Source organism: Schistocerca cancellata, chromosome 6 (assembly GCF_023864275.1).
Source record: "Schistocerca cancellata isolate TAMUIC-IGC-003103 chromosome 6, iqSchCanc2.1, whole genome shotgun sequence".
In the NCBI taxonomy this organism is placed as follows: Eukaryota; Metazoa; Arthropoda; class Insecta; order Orthoptera; family Acrididae; genus Schistocerca; species Schistocerca cancellata.
In genome coordinates, this window is record NC_064631.1 from 641,798,686 (window position 1) to 641,814,512 (window position 15,827).

Genomic DNA, 15,827 nt, shown 5'->3' on the forward strand with positions numbered 1-15,827 from the left:
ACAAGCTGTCAAACTCTCAACTCAGGGGGCAAAGCCACCAGCTACAAAACTGGTAGGCCGGAAAGGACAGTGGTAGTACTCATGTGAAGACGTCCTTCGTCCCTCCAGCCGTACAACACCTGAGTCGCCCTCTAATCAGAAAGGCTCGAAGTCCACCAAAGGCAAATGGTCTTCCCCTTCGTCGACTCGAAGACTCTTCGACAATGTTGCCATGTGATTCCTTAACCCGGCCGGCCTGCGTGTTGCCAGTGTGCACCACCAACTTTTTTTTAGTGTTGGACTAGATAGACAGCACAAGCAAGCCAATGCTTTTGTGGACCCCCTGGAGCAGGATCCTTCTAGGTCTGTACCCTGTAGCAGTGACTCTACACAGGCTGTACTTGGCAGGCACCAAGGTGACCTACCTACATCTCATAATGACTCTCCTCCAATGGAACATTCGCGGTGTTTGGTCCCACAAAGAGGATTTACGGCTGCCTTTAGCATCACAGTGTCCCCTTGTACTCTGCCTTCAGCAAACGAAATAGTGCTCTCATGAACGCTTTGTGCTTTCACATTTATTCCCGGTTCGTTTTGACCTTCCCTTGAAGGCAGCATTCCCTCTCCTGGGGAGTCATGCTGCTCATATGGGGTGACATTCATAGTCAACCCATCTCCCTGACTACCCATCTTCAAGCTGTTGTGGTTTGCTTTTTCTTCGTCATCTGAAGTTCCCCCTCTGTACCATTTATGTCCTCTGTCATTCGATGTCACCAGGGCAGACTTCCTTCAGCTTATTGGGCAGCTAGCTCCCCCATTTCTGCTACTCGGTAACTTTAATGCGCATCTTCCCCTTTGGGATTCTCCCAGAACCTGTCAGAGGTGCAATCTTGGCTGATCTTATTAATCAACTCATCTTCTTCTGCCTTAACACTGGAGCACCCATTCTCCTTTAGGACACCTCGCACACTATTCCTATTTCGACCTATCCCTTTGCACTGCCCAGCTTGCCCATCGTCTTGAGGGGTCTGTTCTTTCTGAAGCCTACTCGAACGACCATTTCCCATGTGCTATCAGTTTGCTGATTCCTACTCCATCTGCGTGCACACCCAAATGGCAGCTTACTAAGGCTGACTGGGAGCTTCACTCCTCCCTGTTTACCTACAAAGAAAAAGATTTACCCAGTTGTGATGACCAGGTGGAATATCTCATAAACATTATCCTTATTGCTGGGAACATTCCATTCATCGCACTTCCTTTTTACCATGCTGTGTCCCAGTTCCTTGGTGGACTGAAGTGTGTCAAACCAGAATTCACACCCGGAGACGTACACTCTGCGTTTTTAACAGCCATTCTACAATGGCGAGCCACATTAATTATAAACAGATGCATGCAAAGTGTCATGTTCTTTGGGATAACATAAAAGCTAGCTGGATTTCATTAACTAGTTCTTTTAACAGTTCCACCCCTTCCTCTGTCATGTGGGCCGACCTGAGACGGCCTGACAGTAGCAGGACCCTATTGCAATCTCTAACACCTGGGGCCGCATTTTGAGGAAGTTTAGCGCTCCTCCCATCATCACCCTGCCTTCCTCCATAAAAAATGAGAGGGGGCGACTCGTGTGATACCCTTTTCTTTTTTGAATTGTGAGTGCCACAATGCCGCCTTTGTTATGAGGAGGCTAGATCGTGCTCTCAGTTCATCCCAGGGTCAGACAGTGTCAACATTTAGATGTTGCAGCACCTTTCTCTCGGGGGCAAGCCCTTTCTGCTGAACATGTACAACCACATATGGTTAGAGGGCACATTTCCTGGACTTTAGTGTGAAGCCACTGTCATACTCGTATCTAACGCCAGTAAGGACAAAAACTACTTTCTAGCTACCACCCCATCTCTCTCTCACCAGCTTCGTTTGCAAGGTGATGTTATGTATGATTCATGCCTTGCTGGTATGGTGGCTTGAGTCTCGTAATTTACTGATGAATGCACAATATGGATTTAGAGTGCGGCGATGTGCAGTTGACTATCTTGTTGCTTTGTCCACCCATGTCATGAAGGGTTTTCTGCAGAAATCCCAGACAGTGGCATTGTTTTTCGATTTGGAGAAGGCCTAAGACACCTGCTTGAGAACTTGTATCCACTGTACTATTTACACATAGGGCTTCTGTGGCTGCCTCACCTGTTTCCTGAAGGCATTTTTAAATGATAGTTTTCAAGGTGCATATGGGTTCTGCCATGTCGGACAGGACATCTTTGTCCAGGAACGTGGTGTACCTCAGGGTTCCATCCTGAGCGTTGTTCTCTTTGCTACCACCATTAACCCTATAATGGCCCGTCTCCCAGTGGGCATCTCCAGCTCTCTTTTTGTTGACAATATTACCATCTATTGCAGTTCTCCACAGACCTATCTCACTGAGCAGTTTCTTAAGTGGTGTCATGATTGCCTTTACTCCGACAATGGCTTTAGTGTTTCCACTGGCAAAACTGTCTGTATGAATTTCTGGCAGTGCAATTGGTTTATCCCACCATTTTATATCTTGAGCCTGTTGCTCTTCCATTCATTGACACTACGAAGTTCCTGCACCTCATGCTTGATAGGAAACAATCTTGGTCCTCCCATGTGCCTTACCTGGTGGCCCGCTGTACGCGATTCCTCAATGTCCTAAGTGTCCTCAATGGTACTTCGTAGGGTGCTGATCAAACTACCCTGCTCCGTTGGCACCAGTCCCTTGTCTGTTGGAAACTAGACTATGGCCGCTTTGTGTGTCTGCATTTCCATCCATCTTACGCTGTCTCAACACTGTCCACCATCGTGGCATCTGTTTGGCCACAAGAACCTTTTACACTAGCCCAGTTGAGTGTCTGCTGGAGCTGCTGAACTACCACTGCCCTACTGCCGTGACTTCCTTCTCAGCAGGTATGCGTGCTGTTAGTCTGCTATGCATGGCCACCTCTCCTATACCTCCTTCAATGATTCCTTTGATCACCAGTATGGGGTGCATCCCTCTTGTCTGTTACCTCCTGGAGTCTGCTTTCAGCGCTTGATATGGCAGCTCAGCTTCACACTACCTGCAGCTTCCCTGATGGGGGTGAACCCTTCACCACCTTGGCTTCATGAGACAGCCCATGTTAAGCTTGGCCTTTATGTGCTTCCTAAGGGCACTACTCCAGCCTCAGTCTATTGCGTTCATTTTCACAACCTTCGCATGGACCTTTGCAATAGTATTTTTGTATACACTGATGGCTCTGACTGACTGTGCGTGCGTGCGTGTGTGTGTTTCATCATTGGCACCAGTGTCTTTAGATATCAGCTTCCGGCACACTGCTCAGTATTTACAGCCGAGCTCTTCGCCCCATATCAGGCCATGGTGTGCATCTGGTGACATGGCCTTTTCAATTGTGTCCTCTGCTCAGGCTCAATCAGTGCCCTTCAAAGTCTGTGTGCACTGTACACTGCCCATCCCTTAGTGCAGTGGATCCAGGAACACTGTTACTTGCTCACTCTTGGTGGAGCCAGTGTGATGTTAGTGGGTTCCTGGTCATGTCGGCTTGCCGGGAAATGAGGCTGCTGACACTGCTGTCCTCGTATCTCAGCCCGCTAGTTCCTATATTCCTTCAGATGATCTCTGTGTTGCTGTCTGTTAGGTGGTGGTGTCCCTTTGGCATCGCCAATGGTCCACGCTTCACAGGAATAAGCTTTGGCCTACTAAAAGCTTCTCCCAGGGGCTTGGACGACCTCCTCTCAGCCCTCCCGCCAGGAGGTCATTTTAAGTGGACTGCGTATTGGGCACTGTGTTTTTAGCCATTGTCATTTGATAAATGGAGCTACCCCCTACTTTGTACAAATTGCGCCTAAGTTTTAACTGTCCGGTTTTAACAATTAAGAATGTTTAGAATTAATCAGTCATCTTTTTCATGGATAATTAATGCCACATTTCAATAACTAATTGGTAAATGTGATGGAATTATTGTTGAAAGGTGTATGTTCTTCATATGTTTATTAGTCATCCATTGTAAATGAATTAGTTGCATTTCAAAGGGATACCGTATTTACTCGAATCTAAGCCGCACTCTAATCTAAGCCGCACCTGAAAAATGAGGCCTGAAATAAAGGGAAAAAAAATTTCCCGAATCTAAGCCGCACCTGAAATTTGAGACTCGAAATTCAAGGGGAGAGAAAAGTTTTAGGCCACACCTCCAAATCGAAACATAGTTGGTCCATTGTAATATGTGAGACAATTTAGGTCGAATGAATGACGATACACCTACAGTAGTTTGGTTCGAGTCGTAAGCTTAGCAGTTAAGCTTTACCAGGTAGCCATTGCTATGCATCAGGCGCTCCATTCGTATTTATACACATACCCTTCCTTTTTCACGTGCTTCGTCTGGTTTGAATCGATTGCTTATTTTGCTTTGATCTTATAAGTGCCGTTTTCTTTGTAATAGGTGTTTACGTCACTCTAAGCTGAAAATGCGTTACTGTACTGTGTCATGCATTGTTCGGCGCATTCTGATAGTGCGTGTTTACGGCCTGTCGCCGCTCACAGCATGGCTTGCTTTTGTGCACGCTACCGCCGCTTACAATTAAGGAAAAAAGAGAGGAATCGTCTCATTAGCGAAACAATGGCAAGAGGCTGCTATTTGTTGTTACTTACACTGCTACTTTCTTTGATAATGATCAACAAGAACCAAATAATAGACCGCGTATGATAGAACATGTTCTGAACGAGAGTTAGGTGAAAATTTTTCTCCGTTTGAAAATCTTTGCGGCCGCTTCTTTAGTACATCAAATTCTACACAGAAATTAGAGTAATCTTAGATTTAAAAATCTAGTCAGTTGCCGTGCTTCATTTCTGACTATATCACTATTAGACATAAGAATAATACGAATATAAACATGACACGATATGTATATTCTTCCACGTTTGCTGTTTATCTCACTCTAGTTTCGTAGTTTATTAGGCAGACAGGATTTAAATGAGATAGCAGCAAACATGAAAGAATACATGGCAAAATGTTTACATTAGTTTTATTCTTATGGTGAAGAGAATACTGCATGTGATTCACATTTCATCAGGTTCCTATTAGCAACCATCTCTTCTCACAAGTATGAAAAAATTCAGAACGTAGAGTTGGCCATATTGACAAACATCCCAGTCAGTCTTGCCAGTCGGATTTTCGTAGTACATTGAATTTCTGCTACATCTGAAGATGAACAATACGGAGTTTGTATTTACTTCGTTGGATAATGTACGAAAATGTAGTGGTCGAAACTCGTAGCGGAGAAAAAAAATAGCTCGTTTACCACCTTTTTTAAAATTTATTTACTGATGTAGAGGTTTTGGCGGCAGTATTTATCTTTGTGCCTACAAAGCATGCCTGTGTAGTGCTACATATATTCGATGGCAGAAGTTAGTGGCGGCACCTACCATCATTTTTCAGAACTTCCGCTTGCTTTGCACTTGATTCTAATCCGCAGGCGGTTTTTTGGATTACAAAAACATGAAGAAAAGTGCGGCTTAGATTCGAGTAAATACGGTACATGTATTTGAATATGTGCTCCAAATTTTACAAATTCTCATTGTGTACTGATTCTAGTAGTATGTTCTTAGTTGGGGGGCCAGCCAAAGAGGTGAGAGGTAGAGAGCTTAATTTATGGTCTGGAATTGTAATTTTATAGTGCAGGCTAGGCATCAGTCTAATAAATCTTTCTTGTTCAGAAAGTTTTGAAAATTGTTGCCACTGTTTTACAGTCAACCAAATCTTGAACTTCACTAAGATGGTAGGGTGTCACGGTTCATATCAACAGTTACATACACTCCACAGTTGTAATGACTTTAACTGACAGCTTTAAATAATTGTATCTGTTCAGTAATTAAATATGACATTTATGACTGTGATATTCGTTACATTTCTGATTGCTGAGATTTAATAAAATGTCTGCCTTGTTTATTGTAGATGGTGTGGTGCTGTAATTTGATTGCAGAATAATTGGCAAAGATCTTCACATCCTCAGTGAGATGGAATTAACCTACTACTGCAACCTGCTTACAGTGCCCACTTTCCTTGAAGCTGCATCAGTTCAAAATTCCATCTTACATTAATGTTGGATATTCTTGTTTTCTGAAAACCGCAATTTCTGGAGATGACTTTGACTTTGACACAAATGCCACTGCCACACCAACTATAACTCAAATAAGCACTTATTTAGCACTCTCAAAATTTTGACATTGCCAGACATGGCACAGCTACATAGGTATACCACACACCCTCTCTGGGACTGCTGTCTTTTCATTTAGTGCGTCCTTTCCATACCACTGAGCAACAAAGTCACCCGTACAGTCATGGGCTGAAAACAAACCCAAAATGGATCCCCGACTTTGCTTTGTCAAAACATGTCTCCTTTTAGCAAGGAACACAATCTCTTACCTGTCATGTGAGATATGTTTACTGCGGAACTGATTGCCACGTATTGGGCCCACTGCTTTATTAAATGGTCCTCCCGCACCCAAGTTTCCTTATGTAAGAACTCAATGAGTCGTCTTCAGGCTATCACCTGGTATTTTTCCTGTCATCTGTCTCTGCCATCCACGACCTTCTGGCTGATCTTGACCGAGCTAAGTGTTTGGTTGATTTCCTTTGGGTTCTTGGCCCAAAGGATATCTGGGGTAATGAGCTTGCCGATCGTCAGGCTGAGTGGGTGGTCACTTACCACCATTCTCTGAGGGGCTTCATGTCAAATTCCTGTTCGCCCAGTCATGGGCCAAATCTCGGGGGAAATCTCTCGGCGGAAATCTAAAATCCTCTGCAGTCTTCGACTTTGCACTGAAAATGCCCTTCATGCTTCTTGTCCCATGTGTTAGCAGACGAGCCTCAAATGATTACATCCTTTCTCGGCTTTTTTGTGAAAGTGGTTTGTCCTCCCAGATTTAAGTACTGAATTTCCTTCCAGAATTGGAGTCGCTTGGTTAGCATTGGCGTTAGTTTGGGAAGCCTTCAGCCTCACCTCTATGCTGTCTAGGTTTGTCCTATTTCTGTATGGTCCCTCATGCCATTCTCCTCCCCCTCCCCCCTTTCTTGTCTTCCCCCGTGTTGCCCCGTTGTGTTGTGATCGTTCATGTTGTGTGGAGATTGGAATGGGACAGCAGCAGTGCTGGTGTCCCATTGTGTGTAGTGCCTTTGGGCACCACATGCTCTTGTTGCATCCCCCCCCCCCCCCCCACCTCTCCCATTCTCTTCTCTTCCTGCCACCTCGATGTTATTTTTGCCTCTTTGTTTGCCCATTTTCCTTTCACATTTACCAGATACTGCTGTTTTTGTTGCTTCTCCCTTAGTTCTGTCATCTTAGATCATGGAACTGATGATTTCACTGTTTGGTCTCCCTCACCCAACTAACCAAAATTCTACCATGTGGCTTCCTTTTTCCTTCAGACCATGTTTTCCCTGCTATTTTTCTCTCTTTTACTGGTATCAAATTTAGTGCCACATTACAATTAGCTTTTTACCTCCCCAACTGTCTTACTTTGTTCACCAACTACACTTCAGTTAATTTTTCTCTTCTGTTCATTTATTTTCCTTTCATCCATTTGGTGTCCTCAACTGCTTTAAATATAAAAAGCCATTAATGTGTCTTCACTCTTAGTTTGTAGGATTTCCTTTTCGATATATTTGACATACACTGTTTTAGTCCTGCTGAAACTGATTTGTGAGCCTACTTTCAAACTTGCTGTATTGAGTTCTCCCATTCACTGTCCTCTGGAGCCGAGGTTATGAACGTCGTGCTTGTGCGGTGACATTTGACTTGGAGGTATGCTTGTGATCCTGGTGGTGAAATATTGTCACTGCAAGTATTTGTCCGGTAAGTGAGGAAAGATGGGAGTGTAAAGTTCCTGATCACCAGTCTTTGCACATATGTTCTTGATTAAATTACACTGTGCCGCACAGTTAAAGGGTTACTTTCTTGAAATACCATATTTGTTTCCCATTGTGATGCAGAAGTTTGAAATTTGGCTTAAAGGTCCCTACAACCTTACTCTGTAATGGTGCAAAAGCCTGGCATCCTGTGGCATCACCCTCAGGCTCAGGAACACTTCTGACAGTGAGGCCAGAGTTCAGAAATTCATGTGAGGTGTAAGGTGGGTTATTGATGTCATATTGGCACCAAACTTCACAATTCTACCCAACACCACATAAGCCATGTCACTGTTATCCACATTCCATTCCCTTGAGGGAGGGAGGGAGGGAGGGAGGGAGGTTCTTCAAACCCACAAAACGTTTGTGCAGCCTTTTTTCCTTTTCCTATTGCATGCACTGCATACACTGCCTTCATATGAATTATGCACAATGGTTGAAGTCATTTTCGAGGTAGATTTATTGCAGAATCTACACAGGACAACTAATTTTGACACTAAACCCTTCCTGCTACTTTGTTTTTCAGTTATTTCCAGGCAGCCTACACCATCAGATTGTTTACATTTCGCCACTTTCTTTATCAAAGATGATGCCCACATCAACAACAAAAAATCCACTACAAACAAGGTCATTGTTAACACAAAAATTTGGATTGCCAGGAAGTGTGCCATGTGGGAGTTTCTTCCCTGAAGAACTGATACATAGATTACTTTCAGAATTGAAACATAGGTTACTTTCAGCAGCTTGCACACTAAAGGATATGTACTTCTACAATTATGTGTAGCACTTGGGCAACAAACATTCAGTAACACGTGAGCAAACTGCTTCAGCAAAACAAAAGTAAATAATATCAAAGATAGTCATTTACAGACACTATGAACCTGCACTGTTACCGACATTTACAATGTATCATACTTATAATTGCACGAAACAGAAAGTTCAGTTCTTTTCGAAATAGTACTGCTTTCTGTAACAGAAATAAGGTGGTGTGCTGGCATACATGACTGTAACTTTAAAATTTGGTATCTATAGGTCATTCATCATTTGAAACCCTGTAATGTGTATATTGATGTAATCAGGCAACACTATAGAATTTAATAAAGTCATTAAAAAAATTTAGATTTTTCCGCCATTATAAGTACCCTGTATCCTTAAGAAATGCAGTAACTCTGTAATAGCTGCAGGAGACCCCGAGTCGCTTACACAAAGATACTCGAGAGGTGTCTGTGAACGTACTCTGGAAGTTTGTCAGTATAGTTCTACTTCACTTTGTTTATCATTAACCAGCTGTTGTTGTCTCCCCAGTTTAAAGATATGAGAATACTTTAGATAATACGGAATCCACTTGGCTGACTCTTTTTTTAAATTGTGCGTTTTCCACTATGCTGATGAAGCATGATAAAGGCTGTAGTGCAATAATGTAGTAGTGAAAACTTATAAATTGTGAATAGTAAATTCTTTTTGCATTTTCTTGTTGTTGTTGCTGTGTTGAATATATATTATGTTCCATTAATATAGTACTAATATGCTTGAACTTTTCCCCTGTCACTTGAACTCTTGTAAATGCAGCCAAAGAACGAAGGAAGAGCAACATTTAGATATATTGCTTAAAGAAGTGGACAAAAAAAAGACTGAATCAACAGAAATGTCATCTGAAATAGAGAAATGCAAGAGTGAACTTCATGAACTGCAGGTGAGCTGTTCATCTGCAATATGCTTTTTATTTATTTGTAGCTGTTAAAATATATTATTACAATGAACTTTAGAATATGTATTCTTCTTTGGGGTGGAAAAGATTAACATGAAACTTGTTTAGTGTTGTAACGTGACTGACATTAAGGACACAGCTACTGTAGAGTTAGATCATTGAGTATTGATCAGGCTTGCACATAAACTAATACAGTAACGTTACATAATGGATGTAGGACTTAGTGGGACAACAAATGGAGGGAGGGATTTTAAACTTATGCAAACATGTGAAAGGAGAGATCTGGAGAAAGAATCAGCAGCTCTCAGATTGTTTGCTAGAGAACCTGTTGTCTGTAGCAGACTATAGTCTGTTGGATTATTGCAGCCATATTCACCTTTCATTCAAATATTTAGTGATTATACTGTGGAGTGATATGAAATAGTATGTATGGAACTGGTAGTGAGGAAGGTGAGAGGAATATTTAGATTGGTTGTGAAGACAGTGCAAAACTGCAGTGCATTTGTAAAGAAATCACATAACTCATTAATGTAATTTATTTTGCAATACTATTCCAGAATGTAGAGTCCTAATGAATTAGTCATGACAGTAGTAGTCAAAGGAATTCAGAGGCCTGTTACCAGGAAAGTAATTATATAATGCATACAAAATTTCTTAAATGCTTATAGAACTTAAACAGGATTCTCTGGAAGAAGGATGTCATTATTCTCTTAAATAAATCAAGCAAACTTGTTTGGAAAAGACCATGCCAAAACCGTTTCTTCTACCAAATTATCTTGTGTAAGGATAATGACAGTAAGGAGGATTACAGTGCCTACTCAGGCATTGTCATTTTTACCGCTCACTTTACATGTGAACACAGTAGTACAATGAGTGACCAATGTTGGTAGAAGTGCATGTGCCATGCCTTTTACAGTGATTTGCTGAGTGAAATTTGTTGTTACATTTGCAGAGCAAAAGTAAGTATTACATGTAGAGTATCAGAATATACATGACTTTTGCCTCATACCTCCTAGATTCATTGTAACTTGGTAGTTATCTGCACATTTCTGACATAAACTTCAAAATCAACCAAGAGATATTCTCTTCGTACCTCTGGGATAATCTGTCTTATTGCTGATAGCATTTGTACCAAGTGTCCTCAGTTATTTGTTGGACATATTCCAACCCCTGTCTTTGCTTATGGCTTTTTACTCTCAATAGGTCCCTCTCGTACCATTAAGCCCCCAGGGGCTCAGTATTGATTTGCTGGGTACAAGCTTGGCAACCCCGTGGTTCCCGAGCTGGGGCTGGTAAGCACCACCAATCCCCTCACCGTAAGCTCTGGGCATGCTTCAGCAACCACTGCATGGTGTGACAGTGGAACATTGTGTGTCTCAGGGTACAGGGATCTTGGATTGACCACCTGGATTGCGAAGATAGGATAAACCTCTGCAAAAAACCCTCAATCTCAAGCTGTGCTGTGCACTGATGGGATGCATGGCTGTTGAGGTGAAACAGTCATTAGCGGGCAACCTCTGGGGAACCTGCCGCACCTCAGTTGTATAAGGCTTACTTAGGGACGTGGGTCTGTCGGAGTGGACCCCTACTAAACTAGCTGCTCGTGGGACCAAGATGGAACCCTCGAAATCATAATCTTCTCCTCCCAGCGGGAAATAAGTATACTTTTGACTGTAGGAGCAGTGCTCATGGAGTCATGAATAACAGTATGTTTCTGGTTATAAAGAGGAAGGAGGGGACATTTGAAAGTATCCCCCTTTTGTATCCATAAGGGTTTGGAAGGCCTTGCTGGAACATTAAAATCTATAAAACAATTGTGCAATGGCTCATTGTTGGTCGAAACTAAGACGTCATAGCAAGTAGACCTTAAGAAATTGCAGAAACGGGATGACTATATCATTGTTGAGATGCACACCTCTCTCAACTGCAGTAAGGGCGTTGTCACATCCTGAGATATCATGGACATGGCCATAGCAGAACTGAAGCAAGAATGGGCATCCCAGGGAATAGTCGATGTGGAGTAATGAACGCACTGGGATAATGGAGCAATTGAAAAGATTCTCTTTCATTGTCACACTCAATTCTCCTACACCGCCTGAACATCTTACGGTGGGGTTCCTTAGAGTTAATGTTCGACCTTACGTTCCAAACCCTATGTGGTGTTGTAAATGCAAGCATTTCGGCTGTTCAACCATGAGTTGTGGAGGTGAAGTGATTTGCAGGAACTGTGGAAAAGCAGCTCATGATGCTGGGACTGTCTGTCCGTCTCTGCCAATCTGTATAAACTGCTCTGGGAACCACCCAGTCTGGAGCAGAGACTATCCTGTTTTTTTCTGAAGAATGCAAAATGTAGGAGATAAGTGGCCAAGCAGATCCCCTATGCCGAAGCCAAAAACGAATATATGGCAACGAAGGCGTGTGGCTCTTAAACACTTTAAACACCGAATGACAGCAGACAACCTTAGGGCATTTTGAGTCGCAAGGGCCAATGCTTGACGTGTCATTAGGGAGAGTAAGAAAATATCATGGCAATTGTTCGTGGACTCCACCAGTCATTCCACTTCTTCTATAGAAGTATGGGAAGCCATCCTGAGGATTTCCGGTAAACGCAGCCATTTGCCGATAGCAGCAGTGCTGAAACAGGGGTGCCTCCAACCACCACCTTGCTCAGATGTTGGTCGGACATTTATCACAAACTACTACCAGTGCAAGCCAATATCTGGTGTTTCATTGCTATCTTGCGACTGTAAAGATGGAGAGCAGTTCTGAGGCCTACAACTCCCCTTTCTCCACCTGGGAGCTCGAATAGCACGGACAGATTCGTGACACTGCACACAGTCATGACCAAATCTGGTAGTGCATGCTCTGACATTTGCCAGTGGCATCAAAGGAAATCCTTCTCCAATGTTTTAATCTAATATGGCAGACAGGCAACTACCCAAACTCATGGAGAGAGAAAATTCTGATAGCTCTCCTCAAATCAGGAAAGAACTGCAAATGTCCCAGTAGTTACCGGAGTATCGCCATAACGAGCTGTGTAGGAAAGACCCTGGAGCGAATGGTTAAGTTGCCTAGTGTGGTTGTTAAGAGACCAGGCAACCTCTTAGTCACTCTGTGTGGATTCCGAAGATTTCGGTCCACTGCCAACAATCTGTGTTTTGCAGCCTCCTGCGTTTTGCCGCCTTGATTAACTCGCTTCTCTTCTAATTGGTTTTAGTGCATATGATACAGAGTGACTGTAAGATTATTTAGAGTGCATGTGTGTACAACACTTTGTTATCTCCACATTTTTTTTCTCATAAGTGTAAGGGTGCTGATGACCTTGCCATTGGGGCTCAACACTTTTCAGTTCCCCCACCCATACAGTGCTGCGCTGTAAATGAACATTCCCAGAAATTTCTTCCTACTACTGTATGTTTTATAAAATAAAAGCAATTCTGTAACTTTGTTTCAGATGCAGTTGAATGCTTTGAATGTGACTGACAGACCAGTGCACAGAAGAGTTCTTGATAAACTTAAAAATGTTGATATGATGAAAAAACAAATTGTAGAATGTCAGACACAGTTGAAAAAATACAAGGGGCTTCCTCCTGACTTTTTTGAAGCAAGAAAGAAGCTTGCAGATATGCACAACAAATTACGTGAGGTGGAAAAGGAAGTTCTTGACAAAATTTTAGGGAAAAGTAACTGCACTATGCCTTCTCCTTTCCCCTCCCCACATTAAGTTTTGTATATAAGGTTTCCTAAAATATTTTACATATGTATTGGTATGGAATATAGTGTTACATAAAGTGAGTAAAAAATTCATGGCTTTAAATGTGTGTTTATTGCCTAATTCATGTACTGTTTAAATTGTACAGTAAATAGTACTGGTATAAGAACCAGTAATATCTTATTCCAGTGATGGAAATTGGAAATTGAAAAATGTGAGCAGAACAATCTTCAGCACAAACCATTTAAAAATTATGGGCAACCAAGAAAAGTTAAAGAAAAACATGGTCAGGCTCTAGATAACACCAACCTATAGCATACTATCTTACAATTACAGCATAAATACATAAATATTTGCATTTTACATACTACTGATTCTGAACTGACAAGCACAGAGGGTAACACCACAGTATTTACATACATATAGTATATGCTGCAGTGGCATGACGGCCTTACTGAAAAATTATTAGTGCCTCAAAATTAGTGAATCTAGTTTTAGTACCATAACAAGAGTTTAGCCAACCTGTCACCGTGTAAAGTTCTCTTGTAGTTTTACAGTAGTGTTTAAATTCCTCACACTATTTCACTTAACATTTTGTTATGGAAAGATGACACTTTCAAATAAAAACATTAGTCTGGTAATCATACAGTGTCTGACACATCTTACACAAAAGTTTTCGTATCAGAACTTGGAGGGAGTGCAAAACAGTGTGAGCAAGGAATCAAAATTTTTAAAAAGTTTCATGTGACTTGACTAAAAAATCATGACACTTAGAATAAACTAAATACAAGTTAGCAACCGCAGCAGGCGAAAAGGAATACAAATGTGTAAAAAATGAGATTGACAGGAAGTGCAAAATGGTTAAGCAGGAATGGCTGGAAGATAAATATAAGGATTTAGAAGCACATTTAACAAGAGGAAAGATGGACGCCGCTTACAGGGAAATAAAATGCCTTTGAAGAAAAGAGAAGTATGAGTAGCTGTACGAATATCAAGAATTCAAATTAAAAACAAGAGACAGGTGAAAGGAGTAAATAGAGGGACTGTACAAGGAAAATAAACTTAAAGGCATTGTTATACAAATGGAAGAGAATAACACTAACGTGCCTTGAAACACCGTCAGACAGGATTTAGAAGTTCGACTGCGCGTGTGTGTAATGGACAAGGGTGTCGGACTATAATTTTTGATTTGGTGAAATAACAAAAACCAAACAGGCTTTAATCTTGGGCGTTAATGAAAGTGGTAAAATCATAAATGAATGGAAAAAAGAATGGTCGCCAGCCCAATTAGGCACTTTAATTTGGAAAAATATGTTTGAGAAAATTGAATATTAGTTACTGAAATTACTTTTGTTGAGATTTCCCTTTGAATAGCAAACAGGATACAAACTTATGGGGAGAAACTTTGCACCATAGTCGAGCCACAGTCAAGATCGTTGCTTAAACAAATATTTAAATGTCACTGCATGAAGCGCAGAACTAAATTTGGACATGAGGGGCTTCTATTTTGACTGACATGAAAAACACAAAGATGAATAACATCGTAAATACACTGTTTAAGCTCCTCTACACATCAGTTTTCCTCAGTAACAGTAATAGTTAAATTTTTTTCTTAATAGGTGGAGGTTATTAATGGGACCCATAAACTAGTATAGTTTCACTAGTCAAAGCTCTTTGATGATTACAATAGTAAAGACTAACTCTAAAAGCTAATCGTTCATTTCACTTCACTTAGAGTAGTTCATAAATTATTTTGCTAGACAATAAAATACAACACTGGGCTTAATTAGCTTCAAAAAAAGGAACCTTTCATGATGAGTACCAAAAATATCTTCTTTAACATGTTCGCTGCCATCGGTGCAGTAGTGTGCCCGGCCGATACTGGTGCACATGCCGTGGACGAACCTGTGCAGCGAGACACACAGCTGTTGTGAGGCACCATGGTTTAGTCGGGCACAGCCATTCAGTGTGGTTTATTGCTCAGGCACTCTAAGAATGTATTGTTTTCAATTTTTATGGGTGCGGTTCACGTTTTTTCCCTGCAGTTTTTCTCTGTGGGACTGAAAATGGAAAACAATTGTGACACAGTGGGCCCTTCAGAACCTAAGAAATGTAAAATATGGGACACAATAAACGTACAAAAACTAATGGATGCGGAATTATTACGAATATTAAAAGAAAGCGATTCGGAAATGGAATTGGCTAGTGGGGAGGACGGGTGGGAATCCAATGAAAAGTGACACAGCAGAGTTTGCTTTAGACGAGACTGTAGAAATGGCTGTGAATCAAAGTGACAGGGAAAGGGCAGGAGGAGTGGTAACAAGTGGTAATGTAGCTTGCCCAAGTGTTGCATGGGAAAGTGAATAAGTTGGAATGGTAAATTGCCCCTTCATAAAAAATTAGGGACTGCTAATTCAACCAACAGGAAACACTCCCTTAGATTATTTTCATCTTTTGCTGACGGACAAATTTCTATTGAAAGTTGCAGAAGAAACAAATCGAAATGCAATTGAATTAT

General features: G+C 41.6%; 1 protein-coding gene across 3 annotated transcripts in view; it reads left to right on the forward strand.

Annotated features, from left to right (window-relative positions):
- Positions 1-13,402, forward strand: part of LOC126088611 (chromosome partition protein Smc-like) — a 58,855-nt gene extending 45,453 nt beyond the window's left edge. For all 3 annotated transcript variants that reach the window (XM_049906832.1, XM_049906833.1, XM_049906835.1), the window contains 2 exons: positions 9,459-9,582; positions 13,052-13,402. In XM_049906832.1, the coding sequence (XP_049762789.1) occupies positions 9,459-9,582; positions 13,052-13,321 (394 nt within the window). In that variant the 3' untranslated portion in view covers positions 13,322-13,402. The remainder of the gene's footprint in view (positions 1-9,458; positions 9,583-13,051) is intronic.
- The last annotated feature ends 2,425 nt before the right edge of the window (positions 13,403-15,827 follow it).